Source organism: Bubalus bubalis, chromosome X, assembly GCF_019923935.1.
Source record: "Bubalus bubalis isolate 160015118507 breed Murrah chromosome X, NDDB_SH_1, whole genome shotgun sequence".
Lineage (NCBI taxonomy): Eukaryota > Metazoa > Chordata > Mammalia > Artiodactyla > Bovidae > Bubalus > Bubalus bubalis.
Window position 1 is genome coordinate 109,190,198 of NC_059181.1, and position 26,575 is coordinate 109,216,772.

At 44.2% G+C, this 26,575-nt stretch overlaps 1 protein-coding gene across 6 annotated transcripts in view; it reads right to left on the reverse strand.

Annotated features, from left to right (window-relative positions):
• Positions 1-26,575, reverse strand: part of MTM1 (myotubularin 1) — a 91,550-nt gene that overhangs the window by 33,472 nt on the left and 31,503 nt on the right. For all 6 annotated transcript variants that reach the window (XM_025277394.3, XM_044937610.2, XM_006059687.4 and 3 more), the window contains 2 exons: positions 17,109-17,219; positions 12,692-12,793 (listed from right to left, as the gene is read on the reverse strand). In XM_025277394.3, the coding sequence (XP_025133179.3) occupies positions 12,692-12,793; positions 17,109-17,219 (213 nt within the window). The remainder of the gene's footprint in view (positions 1-12,691; positions 12,794-17,108; positions 17,220-26,575) is intronic.

Genomic DNA, 26,575 nt, shown 5'->3' on the forward strand with positions numbered 1-26,575 from the left:
TGGACACGGTAACCGTGACGATCACAAAAAAGTCAAAAGTGGAAGAAAACACGAGGCCATCAGCAAACACCTCGGTCTGGTAGCCAGCCCGCAGGTGGGTAGAAAAACAGGAGACCATGGAGACATGTGGCTGCATGGTGGAAAGAACAGAGGTTTGCATTTACACTGACAGGGAGGGACGAGAGGCTGAAGTTTCAGAGGTGAAGGGGTGAGATAGTCTGAGCTGCCTCCCAGGGGCAGCAACCTGACAGACAGCATGTGTAGTGTGGGCTGGATCAGAAACAGAAGTACAAAAATCAGCAAAAGCACCATCCCCACAGCTCAAAAAAGAAGAGATGGAAACCTGAACTAAGTTGGGCTGGGGACGAACAACACTTGGATTTAGTAAATGTTACAGAAAAGAGAAATCTCCCACTGACCCTGATTTTGGAGGAGGAGGAAGATGGGGAGAAGGAAATGACAGCAACAGAGAAACTGGCAGCTCAAAGGAAGCTTGAGGGGAAAATGAGAGATTAATTTTAAACAAAGGTTTAGGCATCAGCTGAAGTCATGGAGCAGCTAATGGGAAACACAAAGCCATAAAGGCAATGCTGGTCAACACAAGAACAAAAAAGACTGGGGATAGCACAGAGCAAGGATGGACTTTTCTAGAAAACCCATATTTAGATGCCAGAAGCAAGCTGCTGCTGCTGCTAAGTCGCTTCAGTCGTGTCCGACTCTGTGCGACCCCAGAGACGGCAGCCCACCAGGCTCCCCTGTCCCTGGGATTCTCCAGGCAAGAACACTGGAGTGGGTTGCCATTTCCTTCTCCAATGCATGAAAGTGAAAAATAAAGTGAAGTCGCTCAGTCATGTCCGACTCCTAGCGACCCCATGGACTGCAGCCCACCAGGCCCCTCCGTCCATGGGATTTTCCAGGCAAGAGTACTGGCGTGGGTTGCCATTGCCTTCTCCAAGAAGCAAGCTGAGGAACTAGAAAAGGAGGGCCAGGACATTGAGACCTCAGAAGCCACAGGAGAGGTGTCTGCCAGCGTGATGATCTAGATGCTCTAATTGATACTTCTGCTGACAACATCTAAAACTGCTGGATAAAACAGAAACCCTTTTTAAAAATGCACTCATGAGCCTACAAGGGAAGAAGAGACTCTCAGAAGCCCAAGCCAAACTGTGAATGGAATGCAGAGAACAAGAAGAGTGGGCAGGACTGGTTTCTGTGGCCTCTTCGGCTGCAGGAGATAAGATGTAATGCCCTGGGCTGGCCAAGATGGGTGTCAAACTGGAAACTTCCTTCAATAACACTGTACCCTTAGGGCAAGAACAAACAGGAAACAAGTTCCTGAGACTCAGAGGGAGCTTACCTGTCTAGGTGACCTGTGCTGAGCAAGGGAGCCTACAGCACAGGGCTGCCAAAACTCATATAACTTTCATGGTCCCAAAAACATCCTGCAGAGAATTTAATCTGTGAGTGCCCCAGGTTGGGAGTGCCCCCCAAATGCCTGGCAGAAGAAAACGTAAAACTGCCTTCAATCCTGGCCCTGGAGTCTTCCCACAGATAAAGGCCCAAGGAATGAGTCCACAGGCAATCATCACCAACAGCCCAAGAAAGTAGACCCCACAAGCCAGGAGACCAGGCCTGGCTGAAGAGAGAGGTGGTAAATTAAGTGGAAGACCCAGTAGCCCTGACACAAAGGGATGCTGTCAATTCTAACTTGGGACATCTGGTGGATATTTTATAAACATCTATTGCAGCTATTCAATTAAAAAAAAAAAACAAAACCTTTGAATGATGGTGTGGTGGAAGAGGCCAAGGTCTTACAGACTACCAAGTAGGAGAACTTGTTGGGCCTGGAATCACTTTCAAAACAACAGTTTCGATGAACTTATTTGCAGGGCAGCAATGGAGATGCAGACATAGAGAACAGACTTGTGGGCACAGTGGGGAAAGGAGAGAGAGGGACAACTGGAGAGAGTAGCATCGAAACATATACATTACCAAATGTAAAATAGATAGTGGGAATTCACTGTATGACTTAGGGAACTCAAACTAGTGCTCTGTGACAACCTAGAGGGGAGGGATGTGGTAGGAGGTGGGAGGAAGGTTCAAGACGGAGGGGATATATGTGTACCTATGGCTGACTCATGTTGATGTATGGTGGAAACCAACACGACATTTAAAAAACTTTTTTTTAATTTTAATTGGAGGCTAATTACTTTACAATATTGTAGTGGTTTTGCCATACATTCACATGAATCAGCAATGGGTGTACATGTGTTTCCCCATTCTGACCCTCCCTCCCACCTCTCTCCCCATCCCATCCCTCAGAGTCATCCCAGTGCACCAGCCCTGAGCACCCTGCCTCATGCATTGAACCTGGACTGGCGATCTATTTCACATATGATAATATACATGTTTCAATGCTATTCTCTCAAATCATCCCACCCTCGCCTTCTCCCACAGAGTCCAACAGACTGTTCTTTACATCTGTGTCTCTTTTGCTGTCTCGCATAGAGGGTCATCGTTACCATCTTTCTAAATTCCATATATATGCATTAATATACTGTATTAGTGTTTTTCTTTCTGACTTACTTCACTCTGTATAATAGGCTCCAGTTTCATCCACCTCATTAGAATTGATTCAAATGCATTATTTTTAATGGCTGAGTAATACTCCATTGTGTATATGTATCACTGCTTTCTTATCCATTCGTCAGCTGATGGACATCTAGGTTGCTTCTATGTCCTGGCTATTATAAACAGTGCTGTGATGAACATTGGGGTACACGTGTCTCTTCAATTCTGGTTTCCTCAGTGTGTATGCCCAGCAGTGGGACTGCTGGGTCGTATGGCAGTTCTATTTCCAGTTTTTTAAGGAATCTCCACACTGTTCTCCATAGTGGCTGTACTAGTTTGCATTCCCACCAACAGTGTAAGAGGGTTCCCTTTTCTCCTCACCCTCTCCAGCATTTATTGCTTGTAGACTTTTGGATCGCAGCCATTCTGACCAGTGTGAGATGGTACCTCATTGTGGTTTTGATTTGCATTTCTCTGGTAACGAGTGATGTTGAGCATCTTTTCATGTGTTTGTTACCCATCTGTATGTTTTCTTTGGAGAACTGTCTGCTTAGTTCTTTGGCCCATTTTTGATTGGGTCATTTATTTTTCTGGATTTGAGCTGCAGCAGTTGCTTGTATATTTTTGAAATTAATTCTTTGTCAGTTGCTTCATTTGCGCTTATTTTCTCCCATTCTGAAGGCTGTCTTTTCACCTTGCTTATAGTTTTCTTCATTGTGCAAAAGCTTTTAAGTTTAATTAGGTCCCATTTGTTTATTTTTGCTTTTATTTCCATTACTCTGGGAGGTGGGTCCTAGAGGATCCTGCTATGATTTATGTCAGAGAGTGTTTTGCCTATGCTTTCCTCTAGGAGTTTTATAGTTTCTGGTCTTACATTTAGATCTTTAATCCATTTTAAGTTTATTTTTGTGTATGGTGTTAGAAAGTGTTCTAGTTTCATTCTTTTACAAGTGGTTGACCAGTTTTTCCAGTACCACTTGTTAAAGAGATTAATTGTATATACTTGCCTCCTTTGTCAAAGACAGGGTGTCCATAGGTGCATGGATTTATCTCTGGGCTTTCTATTTCATTCCATTGATCTATGTTTCTGTCTTTGTGCCAGTACCATACTGTCTCAACACGGCATGTAAAGCAATTATCCTCTAATTAAAAATTAATTAAAAGAAAACAACCCTCCCCCCCCCAAAAAAAAACAACAGTTCTCCCCAAGTTGCAAGGCAGGGAGTGGAAGGGAGGATGTGAGGACCAGCGGTGAGCACTGTGCTTCTGGACATGGAGGGTGGCACGGGGAAGCGGAGGGCAGTCCAGCTGGGACCACAGTCCCCAGAGATGGGCACAGGGAGGATGGCCGGGCATGTCTGAAGACCAGGGGAGAGGGCAGCGGAGAGAGACAGAAAGAAGACAGAGGGCAAAGTCTTGCAGGATGCAGGAAGGGAGGAGCTTTAAAAGCATGATTAGACCCTCTATGAGCCAAGTTTACTGTTTATTTAAGAAAAAAAAAATGTCCTGGTCAGAAAAAGAGATGGAGAACTAAGCCACCCTTGGGTCTCAGGCCGCATCCAGGCTAAGAGGTGAGTGCACATGTGTAGCTTCTCATTCAATTCCCGGGTGAAAATGAGCTTCTGGTTGTTGGCTATTAATCTGTAATCAGCCTAGAAAGGAAGAGTCTGCTCCATTTTAGTCTGGTTTACAACCTCAAAGCACAGAAAAAGTACCCCAGGTCGTTCATTCTGGGTTCGTAGGGTCAAAAAAGAGGTGTATCCTCCCAGCCCCGTGTCGTATCCTTTATGAAATTATTTTGGTAGGCAAGCAGCATGAGAAGTACCATGAGAACACAAGGGGAAATGGCTCTGCTCAGACCACACGGCAGGGCAGGCTGGGGTTCAGTGAAGCCAGGAAGAAAGACAAGGGCCCTGCTCGCTGCTCTCCACAGAAAAGGCCTTGGAACCTGCAGCATCTCTCTTGGGGTCAGAGCCAGTGGATCTTCTCCCCTGGGCCCAAAAGATGGTCAAATTTACTAAAGCAAACACCAGAAGACTTTACAAGTCTCTGACTGCCAATCAGCTCACAGAAGAACAAAAAATAGGAAATACGGCAATACTGCAGAGCCGAATCCAGAAAGGGGGCAAGTGCAGAGACACAAACCTGAGTGAGCCATGCTACTCCGCAAGCAGGGTCACAGGTGGAAAGAACAGAAAACAACTTCTGAAGAGCTCTGTGTATTACCTGGCACCGCTGCCCATACATCCCATTTCTACTTAAGATGCTTTTTGGCTTTCACGCTCTCAAATAGAAGACTTTCAACTAATCCTTTGGCAAGGTACAAGCCTCAGTTGGTTACTGAGACTACTAACTGTTACGTGTGGAGCATCTTTCTTTTAAAGGGCTTAAAGTGTCCCACATATGATCACAATGACTTTTTTCATATTCTTGGGAAGAGTGGGTCAGAGTAATCATCCTTATTCTCTCCACCTGCTGGGAAACACGGGGCGCTAAGAACAGAAGCACTGACATTTATTGGGCACTTACTGCGTGCCAGGAGCTCTTGTAAGTACTTTTCATTTAATCCTCACATAACCCCTGTGGGGTGGAGACTGTTATTATCCCCATTAGAGATGAAAATGCTGAAGCACAGAAATATTGTATGATTTTCAAAGTTGCGAAGCAGGTAAAGGACTGAGTTGGATTCAGACATGGAACTCTGGATGCCTGGGCCCCATGCTGGCAACCACCCTGCAGAAAGGACCTGCGAATGACTCCTCCCACTACTGAGCTTCCCCAATCCAGGCCACTGGGAGCCTGGCAGCTGGGTCTCGGGCTCCATTTCTTCTAGCTCTACATTTCCCTCATGTGAATCTACAGACCATGAGTTTAATCATACACTCAAGCCCTTCATTTAAACAAATGTCAAGAAAATCCACACACACCTAAAGATAAAGATACATTTAAGCAACTGTATTAGTGCATGCTGCTGCTGCCGCCGCCACTAAGTCGCTTCAGTCATGTCCAACTCTGTGAGACCCCATAGACGGCAGCCTACCAGGCTCCCCCATCCCTGGGATTCTCCAGGCAAGAACACTGGAGTGGGTTGTCATTTCCTTCTCCAATGCATAAAAGTGAAAAGTGAAAGTGAAGTCACTCAGTCATGTCTGACTCTTAGCGACCCCATGGACTGCAGCCTACCAGGCTCCTCTGTCCATGGGATTTTCCAGGCAAGAGTACTATAGTGGGGTGCCACTGCCTTCTCCTGTATTGGTGCATAAATAAACTTAAAACACAATTTATTCTACATATTCTATCATTATCAAACGTTCTAGACTATGAGTAACAGAAAGCCAGACTTTATACCAAGATCCAGACACACACAGATAACAGATAGAGATGCTCTTAATATTTTCATGACTCAATAACAGATTGGGATTCAGAGTTTAAAAAAGAAAAACTCCCATCTAAAATTTGTATTATCTCTGATGATTCCATCTGAGTAAAACAATGAGCAAACAATAAAGGAAATCAATGAAAGAGGATCTTTAGCATTGAACATACCACTCTAACAATTAAACTATTTTTCTGTAGCAGTATCAGGCTCTGGTCATATGTACACCTGCCTTTAAAAAACAACCATGATATCAGAGGCATTGTCACATTTCTTATCATAAAAAGAAATACTAGTTCTATCATTTCCTTAGAACTAGTATTGACTTGCAATATCATTTGAGAAAATGGTACGATTTCTACTGTTTGAAAAGCAAAGCAAAAATAAAACAAGAAAATAAATGTCCCAGTTCAAATAGAAAGTGCAATCTAAACAATTTTCAAGTCTTAATGGATTGACCTAATACAGAACCAATCAAGGTAATGGTTTGGGATCCACTGTGTGTGGCTAAACGGCTCAAGGTCAATTCAAAGTTTCAGTCCCAACTGAACACACTGAACGGTGAAAATACTAATGGGGAAGGACGCAAAAGAGCCAGGGCTGGTGTGAAAGAAAAAATCTCACTCACATGCCACTTGCCTCATGGCTCGATTTGGAACCCAGCTCTCTTGGCCTCCAGACACCATTTCACTGACACAACTGCTACGTTACTTCTGGCATCCAGTGCCAATAACAATCACTGAGATAATCTGCAGCTGCTTTGACAGTTTCAGTAATATTAACAAAGTGCTATTTTTCAAGCAGGGGCCCTTTGTATTGTTCAATGCAATCAGGCTTAGATTACGCTTCCAGGAAATCCCTTTCTGGCACACTCTCGCATTCCCCACTGTGGCAGTTTGGAAACTTTTCTTCCCCTCCTGTCTCAGAGGAATAATTGTCCCTTCTCCTTTCCCAACCTGCCCTGCAAAATGGGCTTCAGCCCATCCCCCCACCCCACCCTGTTTTCTGCTCAGGAAAGGAACCCTCTTCTCTCTTGCTTTCCCCTGCCCACCATCTTCATTCACCTTTTTCAGATTCTCAGGGAAACACGTCTTCCCTCCAGCTGACTGCTACCACTACTTTGTGTTTTGAAACACCCCTTGCTCTCTCTTTAAACCTCCATCAACTGGCTCCCATCCCCACCACTCAGACCACCGCCTGTGATTCATAAAAGTTTAACCAGTGTATGCCTATATTGGACACTGGAGGGGCAGGATGAGAAAGGAGTGTCCCAGCCTCAAGCAATCCACAGTTAGGGGGTCCAGTCCCCAAGGACCTCTTCCTGAGTGTCCTCCCCAGCCCCACAACCTCGCACACCCATCACCACCTTCTCAGAGCTCGCTCTGCCTTTGGCTTCCACAGACCCCAACCTGCAGGCTCTCCCCATCACCTCTCTCACCATCATTCCCCTTGCTGGCTTCTCTGGTACACACCAGAGCTCCTCAACCCAGGACCTACAGGTGAGCTTCCCAGGGGCTCCAAGTCCCCTAAAATTTTACATCCAGTTTTGTACCTAAGTGTGTCTGTCAGTGGAGGAGAAACCCTAACTTGCACCATGTTACCAAAGGAATCCATGACTCCAAACAGATGGAGCACCACTATTCCAGGTCTATACTTCTGGACTCTCTTCTAAGAGGTGGGCCTGCAATTGCTGCTGGAAGCTCTTGTCAAAAGCTACTAACTGGCCCTGCGAGCAAAACAGAATTCCCCATCCTCCTTCCTCGCCCCAGCTCCTACCTGCTTCCCCAAATGAAATCCGTTTTTAACTTCCCTGCCCTGCTATCCGTCAGGCCGCAGACCTCAGAAGGAAGGATGACTCACCCTTCCTCCCGGTTCTCCGAGATCAAACTACCGCCCAAGCATGTGGTCTCCACCTGCACCCCCAGCATCTTGTTTGGTCCTCCCTCTGACCCTACTCCTGGCTTCATTTATTTCAAAACCTTCACTAAGTCTCCGCTACTTCCCAAGGTACAAGCTCCTGAGTCAGCAGATCCCTCCACCTGATGCGCCCAGCTCTTGCCCCCTCCTCCCATCCCATGCTTTCTGGCGACCCTAATAAGCACTCTCCATGCTGCCAACTTACCCTCCCTAGTGCTGAGGGTCAGGATCTTGCCTCTGCCTAAAAAACCACCTCCACCATCCTCGTCCACAGGAAATGACAACCATCCTCAAGGCCCAACCCAAATGACTATCAATTCCACACAGGCTTTTCCAGCTGGATCTGTTCCTTTTCTGGGAATCCCCAGCTGGCTTCCCTGGCCTCTTACGGCACTGGCTGTCGACGAACCTGTATCAGAGACATATGCATTTGTCACATCACTTCCGTCACATCCCCAAATGTAACAGGGTCTCATTCATCCTACTACAACTTCTTGTCATCCACCTTCATGGCTCCCCCAACACAACCCAACACACTACCCTGAAATGAATTTGACTGATGAAATACCTGCACACACTGAATGGAATAGCAGGGGCTAACATTCCAAAGTGAAAGTGAAAGTGAAGTCGCTCAGTCGTGTCGACTCTTTGCAATCCCATGGACTGTCGCCTTTCAGGCTCCTCCGTCCATGGGATTTTCCAGGCAAGAGTGCTGGAGTGGATTGCCATTTCCTTCTCCAGGGGATCTTCCCGACCCAGGAATCGAACCCAGGTCCCCCGCATTGCAGGCAGACACTTTACCATCTGAGCCACCAGGGAAGCCCCAAGCTATGTCAATAGCTGATCTGTTTTTATCTCTATTTTGTATTGTTTTGGTGAATAGTTTGATTTTCTTTTTTAAGATGACTTTGAGTGGTTAAAACTTAAGAGAATGTAATTTTCCACAACTTTGTATGAGCCATTCAGTTCCCGTTTTTTCCTCCAGTTTTTCACTTTATTGTCTTCCTAAACAAAAAAGTAGGGATGCCTAGCACAGACACAAAAAATAAGGCAAAGCACCCCTCTGGACCACTCCAACGACAGCAACCCAGAATCCTATATCCTCTGATAACACACCCACAATATCCAGAAATCCATCCCAAGTGTCTCCACAGAATGAAATTTTCCTTCACTTTCCTCTGAACCTGTATTCACTTTAAAAAGCCATCATTGTACATCTCCCATGCAGAAGTGATTATGCTGAGGTTAGAGAGATAGATAAAGGCTGATCCCGCCTTGATAAGCTCACAGAATAGGAGGGGGATGGGCAATTACTATATAATTATGACAGAAGCCAGACTGAGGGAGGTAAGTGCTCCAGTAGCAGGACCTACAAAGTCCAAACAAGTGACAGGTGTGATGAACTCCCACCAGGGATCACGCATGATGTGGGAAAGGATCTAGGACTGAGCAAAATGGTGAGGGATGGGCTCTAGAGAGATGAGGGGACCTCAGGTAGAGGGGACCTCAGGTAGAGGGGACGGGGAAACCAAAGACTGAGTTGAGAAAGTTCTATGTATACCAGAGGGGCACAGGGCCATCCTATGTGGTTGGAGTCTAGGGTATAAGCCATGGGAAGTCACTGAACATTTTTTGTGTGAAGAGAGGGACATAAAGTGACATGATCATACAGTACTTTTAAAAAAAGACAGCAGCACAGAGGAGGATGAGTTGGAAGGAAAGTGAGTTGGGAAGCACAGGTAGATGGGAAGAAATATTCGAGAGTTACTCATAAGCAGAACCTGGGCTTCTTCCCTCATGGCTCAGATGGTAAAGAACCCACCTGCAAGGAAGGAGACACAGGTTCGATCCCTGGGTCAGGAAGATCTCCTGGAGAAGGGACTGGCTACCATTCCAGTATTTTGTCTGGAGAATTCCATGGACAGAAGAGCCTGGCGGGCTACAGTCCATGGAGTCGCAAAGAGTCAGACACAACTGAATGATAAGCAGAACCACACAATAATAATAATAATAACACCCAATAATAATAACACACAATAAGCAGAACCTACAGGATTTGGAATTGATGCAGCTAGGGAGGCAAGGCAGGGGAATGAGAAAGCTGACTTCATAAATAAAATACAAGGATGTAATGTACAGCATAAGGAATATAACCAATATTTATAATAATAAAATGGAGTATACTCGGTAAAAATACTAAATCACTATATTTTATACCTAAAACAAATATAACATTGTAAATCAACTGTACTTCAATACAATAAATAAGTTTTATGCCTGATTGGGGCAGGGCAGTTGACTTCAAGTTCTTGAACCTGAGAAACTGAGGATCATCCAAATTGAGGGTTATGTAGGCTGAAGAATAGTTCTGGTGAACTGCAAAGAGGTTAGGGAGATGGTGAACTTGTGATTCTCACAGACTTCCAGAGGAAGGTGTTTGAGAGGTTCATTTAGATTCACTCAAGGCCAATGTCAAGACTAGATTTAGAAATTACCCATACAGCGATGACAGCTTAAGCTATGGATTAAACAAAATCAAGGCAAAGTGAGTAACAAGACAAGAAGGTTGATAGGGAACCACCACCAAGATGTCTACACTTAAGGAAAAAACAGAGGCAGTGGACACTAGGAAGGAACAGTCAAGATGGTACAGCAACACAGAAACCAAGACTCACAAAAAGAGAGTGGTCAAAATTACTAAATGCTTGGGGGAGATCAAAAACAATGAAGACTGAAGTGAGTCACTAGATTCAGCCAGAGAGAGGTATTAGTTCCAAGGAGGTACCTTCAATAAAACTGGATACTAGAATGGTCTAGGGGAATGAATGAACCAGAGATGTGGAGAGACTAGAATGTTCTTTCCAGAAGTTTGGACTGAAATGAGAAATGGAATAGTAGTTTAGGGGAAAGCTGGTTCAACACTTTAACCTGTTTTTAGGGTGAAGTGAAGTGAAGTGAAAGTTGCTCAGTCGTGTCTGACTCTTTGCGACCCCATGGACGAAACAGTCCATGGAATTCTCCAGGCCAGAATACTGGAGTGGGTAGCCGTTCCCTTCTCCAGGGTCTCTTCCCAACCCAGGGATCAAACCCAGGTCTCCCGCATTGCAGGTGGATTCTTTACCATCTAGTAAAACCAAGAGGAGACAGAAAATCCCAGAGAAAGAAGATGACTGATCAAGCAAGATCACACAGGAGATGGACTGGGGCCTCAGCTCCTTCACACCTGCTGTGTAAACCATCTTTACATCTCTGATTATATAAGGCCAGATATGCAAAACTCAGGACAGAACCCATCCCCTCAATTAGTTTTCCTGGATTAGATGCACATTCTCACTTTCACAGTAATTCCAAAGATGTATTCCCATTAAACATTTTATTCTAGTCATTTAAAAATGTTAATATTGAAATATCTTTTAAATCACATATTTAACCAATAACTGAGAAAAGGCTTAACATGTATTTAACTCTTTGATATCATTACATTTGCTGTAAGCATCACATTTGAATCTCCAATCAACACATGACTCACAATGAGTACTCCAGATCCCCCTAGACCACAAGTCTTTGTATAATTGCCCTTTCCATCAGTCATAAATTTCCTTTGACGGAAAAACTGCTGATGAAATTCAGGAAGAAAGAAGCCATGTCTTGCTAGAAAAAAAATTCAGGCCCCTACTGCCCCAAAACAAATAAATAAATAAAAGACAGGCATAGGAAGAAGAGTTCCATCTTTCATCACCTTCAGTCTAGCTGGAGCACTATTCATTCTATACTTAAAATAAAGGCATATATTTATTTAAAGAATTATTCCCCTATTCTCCCCTTGATAGGTGTTTGCCTTCAAGTTTGTTTAAAGTCAAGCAGAGGATCCTGTGATAAACCAAAATGGAAAAGAATACGAAAAAGTGTATATACATATATATATATATATAATTGAATCACTTTGCTGTACAGCAGAAATTAACACAACACTATTAAATCAACTAAACTTCAATAAAAATTTTTAAAAAGACATTTAGAGAAAATGCTGAGAACACTATCAAAAATAAAATCAATAAATCTTTTGAAATTTAAGTTTCAAATAAAACAACAACAACAACAAAATAACAAACTCAAGCAGCAGAAGTGAAGGAGGCGTTAAGAGGACACAAGCCGGGAAAAAAAAAAAAAAAGAAGGCAAGATCAAGGCAGAATACAAAGAAAGATGGTTTGAAGAGCAAGATGCGTGGAAAGCTTATTTCAGTCCCTCGGTAAAACAAGGTGAGATTACTAAGTCTGCTAAATAGGAAGGAAAATTTTAGATATACATAGCCCAAAACTTGTTATGCACTAAGTCATAGGCTGTAAGCAACAAATGCATAAGTCTGTCCTGCAAATATATAGTGAACCCCATAAAATGACGTTTAAAGTGTCAGTCCTTAAAAATAAAGAATCTGCGCCTAAACCACAAAACCGGATTTGAGAAGTACAATGGCCCTTGGGCTCAGAGCACTTGTTTCCACGTATAACTGGAACCACAGAAGCCTGACCCGCCTCACTCTCAGTTCCCAAGCTGAGGGCGATGAGCTCTGGGATGTGATGTCACAGCACTTCACGGACACGCCTGTGGTCACCTTGCCACCTTTGGCCTTTGGAAGAGGGCTGGCCCAGGTAGAGGGCAGGCTCGGGGGTGCCAGGGGTCACTTGCACTGAGCCACCCCATACAGACTGGCAGAGGAGAGGCTTGTGCCCTCTGGGAACAGGTCAAGCTTCTGTAGTAAACAGCCTCACACACACACCCCACTGGGGAACGCAGTAGAGGAAGCAAAGGAGAACCCGGGAACCTACCAAACTGTGGGCCAGTGGGAAGGCGTATCTTGTGAGGATCTCAAACATGTCTCTTCTGCTGTGACCCTCCTGTTTCAGCGCGAACCTCAGGTTTCTCAAGTCCTGGGGGCAAAGGACAAACGTGCCAGGTCAGTCTGCAAACTGAGTCATGTTCATTAGCAAAAAACCTATTCTGGTAGATCGACTTACCTGAAGAGGCAAAAAAGCTAGACCACTAAGAAAATTACTTTGTTTTGTACCATATCTTGAAATATCTGGTTTTAAGAACCCCTGAAAATATTCCCATCATCGTCATGATTGTAAAGACAAGACAACTCACGTTAAACAGAAGACGGAGTTAAAGTTCATTTGTTAAAAAGAAAAACCAAACCTTGCCTAGTGTATCACTCCAATGTCTGTCTAACTGCTTTCTGAGGTATTTTTTTTCCTGAGGTATTTTAATTATAAAACTTTTATTCATAGGACTTTTATCAAATGTGTATCTGCCAAAAATGTCATTTCAAAATTGTCAAACATGTCATTAAAATACAGAAGCTCTCTCCCTCTCCCCTCATGCTTTTAACTTTAAAGTCTCTCTTTTAAAAATTAGGAAATGACTGGCATTTTAAGCTCTCATATAAGTAACATAATATTTTGTTATACAATTTTACTTTTTTTGTTTAAAGAAAATCACATTTCATTGGAACAATATGGTGTAACTTAGATAAAAAGTATAAGAGCTAAAATATCTGCTATCAGCAAATAGGAACCAGGCTGAAAACAAACAGCTAGTTTCTTTAGGACTGTACAATCAGAATTTTACTTTCACAGACTTCTATAAAGACCACCTTAAGATCTACCATAGTAGGAATGACTATGCTTCTAGGAACTAAGAATTAATGCTCAAAACCAGATTTTAGAGAGAGTTTCCAATACATATCTCTTCAATAAGCAGGGAAACCTTTCAAACTGAATTCAGTAAAGTAAGTAAAATAAAATAACCTCCCTTAAAAATCAGTTTGTGTTACCCAGCAAAAGATATAATTTTTTTATCATATTTATTATCATATTTTTGAAGCCAGCAGTTTTTGAGGTTGTCTCTTAAATCATGGTTCTGTGGCTGAGTGATGGCCGTCACCTTCTGCATCGCACTTTCAATGCTTCAGGAGTGAGACAGATCCAGCCCCTGCCCTCTCAGATGTCACCATCTTCATATTTTCCTAAGTGCTTTTTCACTTGTTATCTCAAGAGCACTATTGAAGCTTCCTAAGTCTTCAACATGCAGGAGACAAAAGCCTTGCTATACACATCCCCAAATGCAAGGGGCAGTGAAGGGAATGTAAGGAACCAGGCTCTCAGGCCTTTCATCAACGACCCCACACCCATCTCTCTATACGGATGGCATCTACTGGGCCTCGCCAGCTCCAGGAGTCCATGCTTTCATTTTTAAAAGCACATAACTTAATAGTGGAAGACAGAGGAGCCTGGTATGCTGCAGTTCATGGGGTCACAGAGTCAGACACAACTTAGTGACTGAACAACAACAACAAACTTTATAATATCCCCAAACTGATTCACAACATCTTCCAAGAACATTGAGACACTAGTTGTTGTCTCATGATGCAAAGCACTAGTCAAGTAGAAGGAAAAAAATCACTTCAATAAGATGATGTGCTTTTAAGGGGTTTACAAAGAGCCTGAAATACAGCAGTGGCTAGCTGAGGATCCCCAGGGCTCACAGATGCATGAAGGATCTTCTTCCCATCAACCTTGGTTCCAATGATAACATGATGCCCTTAACCTCTCAACCAGAAACTAGACCATTTCTAAGTAAATCTTTATTCTGGTCCATTGGTGATTCAAACCACGACTTTCAATGTGCCAACGCACAAGTGATTTAAGTGCCTTGGTGTGGCCATCTGATTCAGATGGAATTCAAAGACAGGGAGAATCACTACCTTGTCTTGCCAACGAGAAAACTGAAGTGGAAAAGGCAAGTGAGTCACAGGGGGCTGATCACCAAATCTGTGAGAGGACTATGGGCATATACTGAGGGGTACCTTCAACCTGGTCTCCTAGAGCCTGACCCAGATGGGAAGGACACCTGGGGAAGAGCCACGTGGCAGAAAAGTCTTGCCATCAGACACTTGGTGTTCAGCAACTGGGACACGCAGTGCTGCGCCAAGCCTCAAGATAACAGAGTAAACACAGCCCGCTGCAACAGCCCACTGCAACAGCCCCGGTGAGATGGTCTGGCTCTGCTTCTTAGTTTTTTAAGCTCTGAGTTGTTAGCAGGGGCTGGCATGGGCTTGCAGGGTAGGAATTCCTATATTTGGAGCTGCCTTCTCTTATGTTTGTAGCTGACAACCACTGGGACTTCTGTCCAGCATGAGCAAGCTGCCACTGGTAAGCAGAAATCCCCAAGTGCGGCCCTGGTGGAGACAATCTGTAGGGGGTTCCACGTTCTCATTTTGAGAAAGCAGTGAGGTGGGACTGTGGTTAGTGACTGCAGATGAAAGGGGACCTGTGGGAGACAGGGGGCGAGCCCTGTACCACTAGAGCAGATTCTCTTTCTGTCACCCTCAGGTCTGTTCCTGAGAAAACGGAATTCGACTCTCACAATGTCCTGTGTTTCCAGGGAGATAACAGAATTAAAAGGTTGTACTACAACATGGTTCTAGGCCACTGTCTTTGGGCTTGATACTAATTCCATGAAATATACATATGGAACATTTGAGAATTATGCCTGCCGACTTGTTCCTCAGCCCCATGTTCTTACAATACACAGTCAGAGGGTAAGAATGTGTTTTGTTTTGTTGATTTGGGATTCATATTTAAATACAAGTTCTGCCCATTGACAAGGCAATAAATAGGATTTTTTCAATTCAATTAGAATGAGAGTCACTTTGAAATCATAGGAAAAGCAACCTCATTTTCCATGAAGTGCTGTAATAATAACAACTCTCCTCCCACAGATTCTTCTATGCAAAAGAGAAAAACCTTCCTCAAAAGTACACCCCCAATTTCTAGGCCCCAAAGGGTAGAAAGGCGCTAGGATTATAGATGAGGTATTAAGGGAGTGTGAATTCTACCAAAATCAACAAAAGGCTGCCAAGGTGGGGATTGAGGGAGCATTTCAGTTCAAGTCTCATTATGACACAATCCTTCCCTTTCTGATAGAGTGTACTAGTCTTGATCTTTTACAAACTGGAGACAAAAACGTATTATCTTCAAAATCCAAAACAAGGTACAGGAGATTGTCTTTAAGAAACCACAGTGCACAAGACCAAAAGGAGACATGGGCCAGGACTGTGGCTCCTCCATCAGCTCCCTCAGGCACCTGTAGGCAAGGAAGCCCATTGAGCAAACACTTCCTTTCTCACCCACAGAATGAAGGACTCAGACTGGCCAGGGGTCAGCACACTTCAGCCCAGGTCAGTCTTGGTGTGGTCTTCAAGCTAAGATTGTTTTTTATATTTTAAAAATAAAAATAAAAGACATTGTATTTTGTTGAAAAAATAAAATACAATGAAGAATGTATGACAGAGATCCTACTGGCCCACAAAGCCTAAACTATGTACTTTCTGGCCCTTTACTGATCCCTGTACTAGACTAATAGTCAGAGACACTTGAAAGAGTCCCAGCCTCTGGAACACAGCCTTCACCAATTATCTTACAGTAGGATCTGATGTAGAACCCAAAGCTTTGCCTTTGTCAATCCAAAGAGGGATTCCCAGGTGCCCCTCATACATTATCTAGCTGTGGGAACCACTTGGACAGATGACCTCCAAACCCCGTCTAGATCTTTCTAGGACTGGGTACTATAGTCTTCTAATATGGAATACCCAAAAAGGAAGTTTTCTGGTAAGAAGGTTTATTCTGTCATTTGCAAAATTATTATCTCACTGGATTTGGATCCCAGCTCTGCCATCAGTTGGGTCATCTTAGCTAATTCACCAATCTCTTCTTAGCCTCAGACTCCTCATCTATAAAATGGGGACATCACTGTTCCCCTCAGGCTGCCCTGAGGCTTTAATGCAAAGGCCCTAGCATGTGTTTAGAATGACAGAGATGCTCAATAAACAGTTACTACTATAGCTGACTGAATGTTATTATCATTAAATCTCTGCCATTCCCCATGCCTGACATGGTGTGGAGGTGTCTGGCTGGAGACACATCACACAAAGGGACACCAGGAGCAGACTTGGGCAAAAACTGACTGGCTCAGGTCCTCACACTTGGTGACAACAGCAGGTTTCTTTCATAGGAACTCTTTCCCTAGAAGATTCTGGAATGCTTGATCATGAAGGGAGAACCACTCCAGGGCCTTGGATGAACAAGGGTCTTTGAGTTTTCTTTTAAACATACATTCACTTTTTACTTATCATTCAACACTAACGTGACTTTTTTTCCCATAAGAAAGTACTGAATCTCTTACTTTACAAGTAATATCTAGCCCATAGGAGTTCTCTCCTCTACTTGTGGCGCCTCCCATTTTTTCAATTCTTGAGATCACACCCAGAGGAACATCAAGTATTAGAGCAGAATCCTGTAATGGACAAAAAGACACAAGTCAATATTTCTGTCAGTACAATTAAACAATCAAAAACATACTTTTAAAAAACCCACGTGCTTTCAGGGCATTTTTACCTTGGTCCTTTTACCACCTTTTATGAATAAAAATATGATAGTGATCACACAGGAAAAAGCAAGCATGAGAATAGTCAGTTATGCAACCAAAATGCATCCCCTATATGGGCTACCCTAGTGGCCTAGATAGTAAAGAATCTGCCTGCAGTGGAGGAGATGTGGGTTTAGTCCCTGGATTGGGAATATCCCCTGGAGAACAGAATGGCAACCCACTCCAGTATTCTTGCCTGGAGCATTCATTCCATGGACAGAGAAGCCTGGTGGGCTACAGTCCATGGGGTCACAAAGAGTGGACACGACTCCTTAGTGTAAGTTGAACAACTTACACTGAACATGTGCCATTGTGGACTGCCTGCAGAATAAAGACTAAACTCACAGGTACACAACTCGGGGGCCCCAGGATGTGGCTCCCAGCCTGTCTCTGCGGGCTGCTGTCCCACAATGTTCTACACTGCAAGTAAGTAGATGCCTTCATAGTTCTCCAAATATTTTGTCTACAGTCAGGGCTAGGGGCTCTGTGCACAGTGTTTTTGCCTCACATGATCTGGCTTCCCAACTACCAACATTCTGCCCTGGCTTCAGACCTGGCTCAGCCAGCATCACCTCTAACAATGCCCTGCTTCCCATCTGATCACAGAGTTGACCACTGCCTTCTCTTCGGTTCCACAGCACTCAGTTTGGAAGTTATTACACCACTCGCTTCTCGTCTCATCACCATGAACTTCCACGTCTGTATTCCCTCACTAGAAGCCAGGCATCCGGAAACAGTGTGTATCTTAGGCAGAGGTGTTTTTCCCAAAGAAGGGCCTGAGTGCATACCATGCTTCTCCATCATTCCTTACCCAATACTGGACACAAGGGGTCCAGAGGACTGCTGGCATGAAAGATGGAATAACGTCAGTAAAGCCACATCAAGATCATCACGCCAAGAGAACAGCAGCTGCCATGTTCAGAATATGTCATCTGGGCCAGGAACCACAACAGGGCCTTTGACTGCATTGTCCTGACAATGGACACAGATGAAGTATTCCCACTGCCTGATGTCATCACCAAGGCTTTAAAAAAATTTGGCTAACTACAGGGAAAGGTTGAGATTCAAGCCAAGGTCTTAGAACATACATCAAAAGAACCATAAAAATGGTCCTAACTCTTTGAGCCCACAATGACACTCCTCTGACATTATCTTACAGCTATGGAGCAATAGGAGGAAAAGCTACCTGTGTGAAGATGGAGCCAGAGGTGGCCATCAGGACAAAGAACATTATAGTCAACTTGACGGAAGAGCACAAGCTACTAAAATAATTATGGTACTTGGAAAAATAAGCTGAAGTATTAAAAAAAAAAACAGCAAACAAAATACACTGTGACTCCAAAAATGTAAAATATATATTCATATGGACAAAGGTAGAAAGGGCTACAGAAATTTTCAGTAATCCAATATTTTCTTTAATGCTGTGTTAGATGACTTTGATAACAAAAATTTTAAAAGCTGCCTATTGAGTCTTTGTTCTTAAAAAGATGTCCTTTGCGGTGGAATACAAATAAAGGGAATACAAATAAAATACAAATTTTTGCTTTTTATTTACCTTAAATGTCTTTAAAACAAAATACAAGAAAGTAATCATTTCTTCAAAAAATATAAATACTACTCGTGGGTATTCTAGAAATTTTAAAAGTCTAAGAGTGTGGTGTGTTCATGCCATGGACTACTGCTCAGCTACAAAAATGAATGAACTACGGATACACGCAACCACCTAGAAGAATCTTGAGGGCATCATGCTGACCGGATAAAACCACCCTCAAAAGCTCATGTGCTCTATGGTTCCATTCATACCTTTCTTGACACAACAAAGTTGTAGAGCTAGAGAACAGAGAAGTGGCCACCAGGGCTGAGGGGAAGTAGGGCGTGGCTATAAACAGAGTTCTGCATCCACAGAGGAGCTGCATATTTTGACTGTTGGTGGTGGGAACACGAACTGACACATGGCATCAAATGTCATCACACTCTATGCAAAAACATGGCAAAAATGAGTGTGTGCAAAACCCGATGAAATCAAGCACAGTCAGAGTCTTAGTTAATGTTATCATGCCCCTGGATGTTCTGGGTTGGATAAAGCAGTACAGTTAGTGGAGAAGCTGAGTGATGGGTACCTAGGACCTCTCAGGGACTTTTCTTCCAAGTTCTCGAGAGGTCGTATTTCAAAATAAAGTTTAAAAAGTGTGATGGTATGGCTATCGCAGCACTGTTTATAATAGCCAGGACATGGAAGCAACCTAGATGTCCATCAGCAGATGAACGAATAAGAAAGCTGTGGTATATATACACAATGGAGTATTACTCAGCCATTAAAAAGAATACATTTGAATCAGTTCTAATGAGGTGGATGAAACTGGAGCCTATTATACAGAGTGAAGTAAGCCAGAAAGAAAAACACCAATACAGTATACTAATGCATATATATGGAATTTAGAAAGATGCTAACGATAACCCTGTATGCGAGACAGCAAAACAGACACAGATGTATAGAACAGTCTTTTGGACTCTGTGGGAGAGGGCAAGGGTGGGATGATTTGGGAGAATGGCATTGAAACATGTATAATATCATATGTGAAACGAATCGCCAGTCCAGGTTCAATGCATGATACAGGATGCTCGAGGCTGGTGCACTGGGATGACACAGAGGGATGGTATGGGGAGGGAGGTGGGAGGGGGGTTCAGGATGGGGAACACGTGTACACCCATGGCGGATTCATGTTGATGCATGGCAAAACCAATACAATATTGTAAAGTAATTAGCCTCCAATTAAAATAAATAAAATTTTTTTTAAAAAGTGTGATGGTATGGCTAGCATGGTGTAGAGAAAAGAGCACAAACTCGAAAGTTGGACAAAAAGAAGTGTCAAATCTGAGTTTTAACATTTATTAGCTGGATGACTCTGGCAAGTTACTGTATCTCTCAGCTACATTTACCTGTAAAATAGGCGTGATTAGAGATAATGGACTTAAAAGTACCTGGCATGGTGCCTGGCACATGGTAGCTAGATAACAAAGGAAGTTATAATTATTATTATTATAAAGAATATCCTAGTATATGAAAGACATAACTGCACTCTGCAAAAACAGTGAATCCATGCTCCAGCAAGCAGCTACAGGGCTTTGCTACGGGCTCTCCTCTTGGAAAGAAGGCATTTTTTTAGCTGGTGCCATGGGGTGAAACCCCTCACTCCATAACTGAATTCTAAATGCTTACAGAAAAAAGACACTTCTCAGTAACCATGTACATATGTAACTGCAAATGATGTTTTTTCTTCTCAATATCATGTAGTTATTAAACTATCAAGCACTGTTACTACACTTAGATTATATTGAAATTTATGAGTTATGTAATTTATACAGTCTATTCAACTGCACTCCTAAATATCAAACTTGCACCTAAAAAAAACACAGAGACACTACATAAAAGTCTGATATTCTAATATCAAGATGGAAGCAAGAATGCAAATTTAAAAAACAGAAGGATTAGAAGTGAGTGAGACCGTACTGTTCTTTGCCACTGTATCAAGAAAATTCTACACTTCTGATTACCTTGACCCAACACAAAGCAGAAAATTGGACACTGAGGAAAACCAGCCAGCTCCTGACCAAAGACACCCACAGTCTAATGAGGCTACCTACCATGGTCTCCCCAAATGACAGGTTCAAGATCAGATAACACAGCAGGCCCAACTGGAAGATCTAGGAGTAGGAAAATCAGCTTAAGTCTCTAGAAACCTGAGTCACCACTATCCGAATATCATTAAATATTTAATGATTCTCAAAGGTCCATTCTAATGCTAAATTCTATGCCTCTGTACCTGTAAGTATCTAAACCAATTGAGAAGTACACATAACAAACAGTCTAAAAGATGCAATTATTTGCCTTCTCTCTCAAGTGCATACTGACTAACAGAAACTGTACTGGATGCTTGGGACCATGGAGAGAAGTAAGATGTACGTGTCATCCTCACAAAGCTCAGGGCCCAGTCTGGGAAATGAGACACATGCACCCGAACAGCCAAAATGCCAGGTTGTAAGTGCCCACAAACCTAGACAGCGTATTAAAAAGCAGAGACATTACTTTGCCTACAAAGGTCCGTCTAGTCAAGGCTATGGTTTTTCCAGCAGTCATGTATGGATGTGAAAGTTGGACCATAAAGAAAGCTGAGCGCTGAAGAATTGATGTTTTTGAGCTGTGGTGTTGGAGAAGACTCTTGAGAGTCCCTTGGACCACAAGGAGATCAAACCAGTCAATCCTCAAGGAAATCAGTCCTGAATATTCACTGGAAGGACTGATGCTGAAGCTGAAACTCCAATACTTTGGCCACCTGATGCAAAGAACTGACTCGTTGGAAAAAAACCCTGATGCTGGGAAAGAATGAAGGCAGGAGAAGGGAACGACAGAGGATGAGATGGTTGGATGGCATCACTGACTCAATGGACATGAGTTTGAACAAACTCCAAGAAATAGTGAAGGACAGGGGAGGCTGGCGTGCTGAAGTCCATGGGGTCACAAAGAGTTGGACATGACTGAGCAACTGAACGGCAACAAAGTGCCAAGAGTCATTTTAAAAATCCAGATGAAGTGGGATGAGAGGTCCAAGATGGCAGGACGACTTCTCCCTGATTGGGTCACAGCAAGGTCCTGCTGTGATGGCAAAGTTACAGACAATCCTTAAAGGGTGGAATAAAAGCAGGTGAAGATTGGCCTTCCAAAAACAGGTCATGGTGACAATGGCTACGCATGTGGGAAAGCATGGGAACTTTGTTTACAAAAAAACAAAAACAAGTGGGCTAGGTTTAAGATCGGGTGGCAGGGGAATCCCCTGTGGAGTATCCCAGAGCTTGGATCAGGGTGACTGGGATCCAGGAAATGTGTCTTGGGAAGCAGCCTGCAATGACAGAATGTTGCTGCATGCAGATGCACCCAGCAGCCCTGAGTGCCCCGCACAAGCCAATGGAGGGGATGCCCATGCCCTGCAATCTTGGAAGCTAATGCTGCCAATGCTGCCACATGCTAATGCTGTGCAAGTGACATGATTACCATGAGGATCTGAGAGCAGAGAGCAACCAAGCTGGAAAGCAAGAGGAAGAGATGAGTCAGAGGAATGAATCACAGAGCAGTCCCATGTGTCTGGGACAATGGTGGTCCCACCAAGAGATGTGAAGGGCATGGTGGTGGGGCTGAGAGAAATATTAACACTGTCAATTTTAGGCACACTGGGTTTAAGCATCTAAACTCAGGGAGTTTGACTGATAATCAAGTAACAGATATCCAGGAGGCAGCCGGAAATGCAGAAGTGGAAAATCCCAAGGGCCCCTCAAACTCCAAATGCCCAGAACTAAAGCATATGATGTTTCTCTCTCCAAACTACACCTTTCTCTGTCAATGGCTGGCACTCCATCCACCCTGTGACAAAAGCTGGAAACCTACCGGTCACCCTTCACATTCCCTTCTCCATTAGCCTTAATCCAATCTCCAGGTTGACTTCTTCAATCCTTCTCGAATCTGTCACACAGCAGGCTCTCAAGTAGTGAATAAAGAATGAAAGATCGGGTCTGGCACTATCAAGTTGGAAAGTAACTGACAAGTGAGAAAGAAGACGATAACGACAGAACTTGGGAAATACAGTTAGGGGGTAGGAAGGAGAAAGTAAAGTCGCTCAGTCGTGTCTGACTCTTTGTGACCCCGTGGACTGTAGCCCACCAGGCTCCTCCGTCCATGGGATTCTCCAGGAAAGGATACTGGAGTGGGTTGCCATTTCCTTCTCCAGGGGATCTTCCCGACCCAGGGATCGAACCCAGGTCTCCTGCAATGCAGGCAGACTCTTTAAGCTCTGAGCCACCAGAGAAGCCCAGGAAGAAGAAATGAACTGCAATAAACACAAAAGGCAGAAGCGAGAGAAGAGTCAAGGACGCATGCAGAAAGAAGGTGGAATGAACCAACACACTACTGACTTTTCACTGCAGAGAAGGTGAAGAGCAAAGAGTTCACCAGGGTCTGTAGATCTGAGCAAGAAAAGAGGAGCTTCAACACGAAGCACGAGCAAGACCAAGAAGTGAAGGAGTTCCTAATCTTGAAGCAGCAGCAGCACCTAGGGACTCATTCTTTAAAAAGCCTAGCAAGGAAGGGGCAGAAAGAGGCTCATAGTATTGGGGTAGCAGGAAGGCAAGCTGTTTTAAAGCAGAGACTTGAGCAGGTCTGCGGGTCGGGGAGCCACTGAAAACCACGCGCGTAAGACACCGAACTGTGAGGCACCATGGCACCAGAGAGACTAGGAGGAAGGCTCACTTTGTAAAACAAGACCTCCTGTTCCTTCCTTGGAGATGGGGAGGAGGTGCAAAGAACAGGTGAAAGCTGATGACACGTGATGAGGGAGATTTATGGGAGCTAGAAAAGACAACTTTTAACTTTGCAACAGAGCACAAGATGAGGTCAGCAAAGGAGCTCGGAGGGGTCCATCACTGAGGTGGTGGGGGATGTGATACATTGATCTGAGATGGAGAGAACTGCCAAAGCAGCCACAAGCCCCTTTCTAGGGTATGAAAGTGCAAACTCATAGTGGAGTTCATTCCTTAAATCCACTGAGTGACTTGCAACAGGATGATGCAGTAGTACACAGCCTCTCCAGCTTGAGGACTAACAAATTGAGAATGAATGGCAACAAGGGGCAGGAGGATTTGGAGTATCAGCAGGGACTGTTTTAACCTGAAAACCTCAGTCCTTTTGCAGCAGCAAAATAAAGAGACGATTTAAGACTGAAATTTAAAAGAAAAACTATAGTTCAGATCCTACGTTCTCATTGACGTTTCTACTTACAAACACACTAGGATGTTTTATTATTACAGTTTTCTTAGCATTATTTCACCTTTTTTAAAATGAAAAAAAGGTGTCAAATCCACTAGACAGAAGGAATGAAAAAAGGACAATCTTGAAAAGTTTCCAACTTTTTTTTTTTTGAAAAGAAAAATACTACAGGAACCCTTTTGTCCATGCTTGTAATGAAGTGGCTATGCCTTCTCTCTGCAAGGGAATACACGCCTGGCTTTGAAATGTGCACAATGGTAGGTAAACTTTGCCTCCCTTCTGGGTGGCGCCCAACATTTACAGCTCCAACTGCAGCCAATTATAGAGACTGTGGAACCTACTTGCTGCCACTCTTGCCAGATACCCAGCTCCTCAGTGGCACAATACCTCACACCTGGCCAATGCGCATTTCAGAACCAGATATTTGAGAGGCTGAGTCTGATGGACATGAGCGCTCCCCATCCACCTTGATCCCCCCAAGTCCTGTGTGCATACTGGTAAACCATCAAAAAGCAAAGTCAACAGACTCCGTCTTGGTAGTCTCTCCCAGAAGTACTTTTACCCAGTAAAAGTTAACATGTGTTCTGTCCTTAAAGAGGGTCTTGGGTGGTATTCATGAATCTGTAGGTAATACTCTGCCTAAACAATAAAATCACTGTGGTCCTATCTTTTAGAGGAAACCCTAACGACAAATGTCTCCTTGAATTTAATCCAGGAAGAACGTACTGTTTCCCACTGTCAGAAAGTGGTCTCTGTACACATAACTCACTGCTCACGCCACCAACAGTCCTAAGGGTTACCTGCTTTGATGGGAGGCTTCAAAGCCTCCCTTCCTTCATGTTCCCGTGCATCTCCAGAACTCCTTCCTATTTGTAAAGAAGGGTGTGTGGAATGACTGGGGGTGAGAACTGGCAACTTTCAGATGGTGACTAACCCTGATGTGGAGGGGTCACTAAATTTCTTCAACTGTGTGGTAGATCCACAGATGTTTACATTACTCTTTACAAACTTTCTATCTTAACTATTTCAAAAGAATTTTTAGGGACTGCCCTGGTGATCCAGTGGTTAGGACTCCATGTGTCTACTGCAGCAGGCATGGATTTGATCCCTGGTTGGGGAGCTAAGATCCCACAAGTCTTGCAGTGCAGCCAAAAAATAATACTAAGGATAAAATAATGATAATATTTATTCAAGTGGGGGTGTGCATGGCAGGACTGGGTGGGAATGAACATGGATGTGTTCTATTGGACAAAACTGCCTGAGGAAAGTCCACGGCAGAGGTGGCGAAGGGCTGGGTTAGGGAACAGTGAGTCAGACAGCTGAGCCAGCATGCTGGGGGACACATAGGAGAAAGGTGCAGAGGCGAGTCAGGGCTGAGTTGCACAGGACCATGAACACTAAGGAGTCTGAAATGATGGGGGGAAGGAGCCACTGAGAGTTGCCAAGCAGGAGAATATCTGCAGGAGCTAAGAACAGGGATACGGAGAGGATGCGGGCGGGAAGGCAACAATGAAGACTGCAGACAAGAAGGGAGGAGGGGGAGGAGGTGACTGGAGGGTGCACAGAAGAGAAGAATCATCGAGAGAGGCAAAAACGCCCGAAGAAGGAACTGGCAAGTAGAATGAGCAGGAGAGTTTTGGCCCAGCCAGGCACCTGGGGTCTCTATCAGGTGGTGAGAAATGAGAAGCTGGGGGCAGAAGAAAGGTCAGCACTAGAAAACCAGGACCAGGGCATAAGGGAAGGGGCCAGACAGCTGCCATCAGATGGGCTGAGTGTGTGGTCCAGGGCTCAGCAGGCTGCGAGGAGCTTTGCTGACAAACAATGTTATCTGGGGAGAACTGAGTGCAGCCAGGGAGTGGAGGAAGCCTCTCGGAGAATGAATAGAGAGAAGGGTGCCAAGGCCTGGGGGCTGGTGGAAGGAGGACCAAGTGAGAGGCCAATGATGCTCCTGTGTCCAAGGCCTGTGTTCTCCCTGAGGCTGCCGGCAACCTCCCCCAAACCTCCCCGGAGCCCCTGTTCCTTTTTTATCTCACTAAACCTTGCAACATTTCACTCTGTGGTCCACTCCTTTCCTTCTAGATATTTCTCTCTCCTCCCAAGCGCCCACCCCCTGTCTGAGCTGGTCCTCTGTTCCGACTGTGGCTTCTGCTCTTGCCCGCCCCACCCCCGACAGACTCGGTCCCTGCCATCAGGCTCCCTCCACAGCTGCATATCCGCTGGTCTCATGGCCCCCCCAGGAAATCCTGTATGTGCACCCGCTACTACTGTGATACCCGTGTGCTTGGACTTCCGCAGCTTCAGACTCCTGTTTTCAAGGCTCCTGAGCCACTTATTTACAGCTTGCACTCACACAGCTGTCAGTCTGCATACCGAGGCTTCAAGCCCCTCCTTCTCCTCTAATGTCTATTTC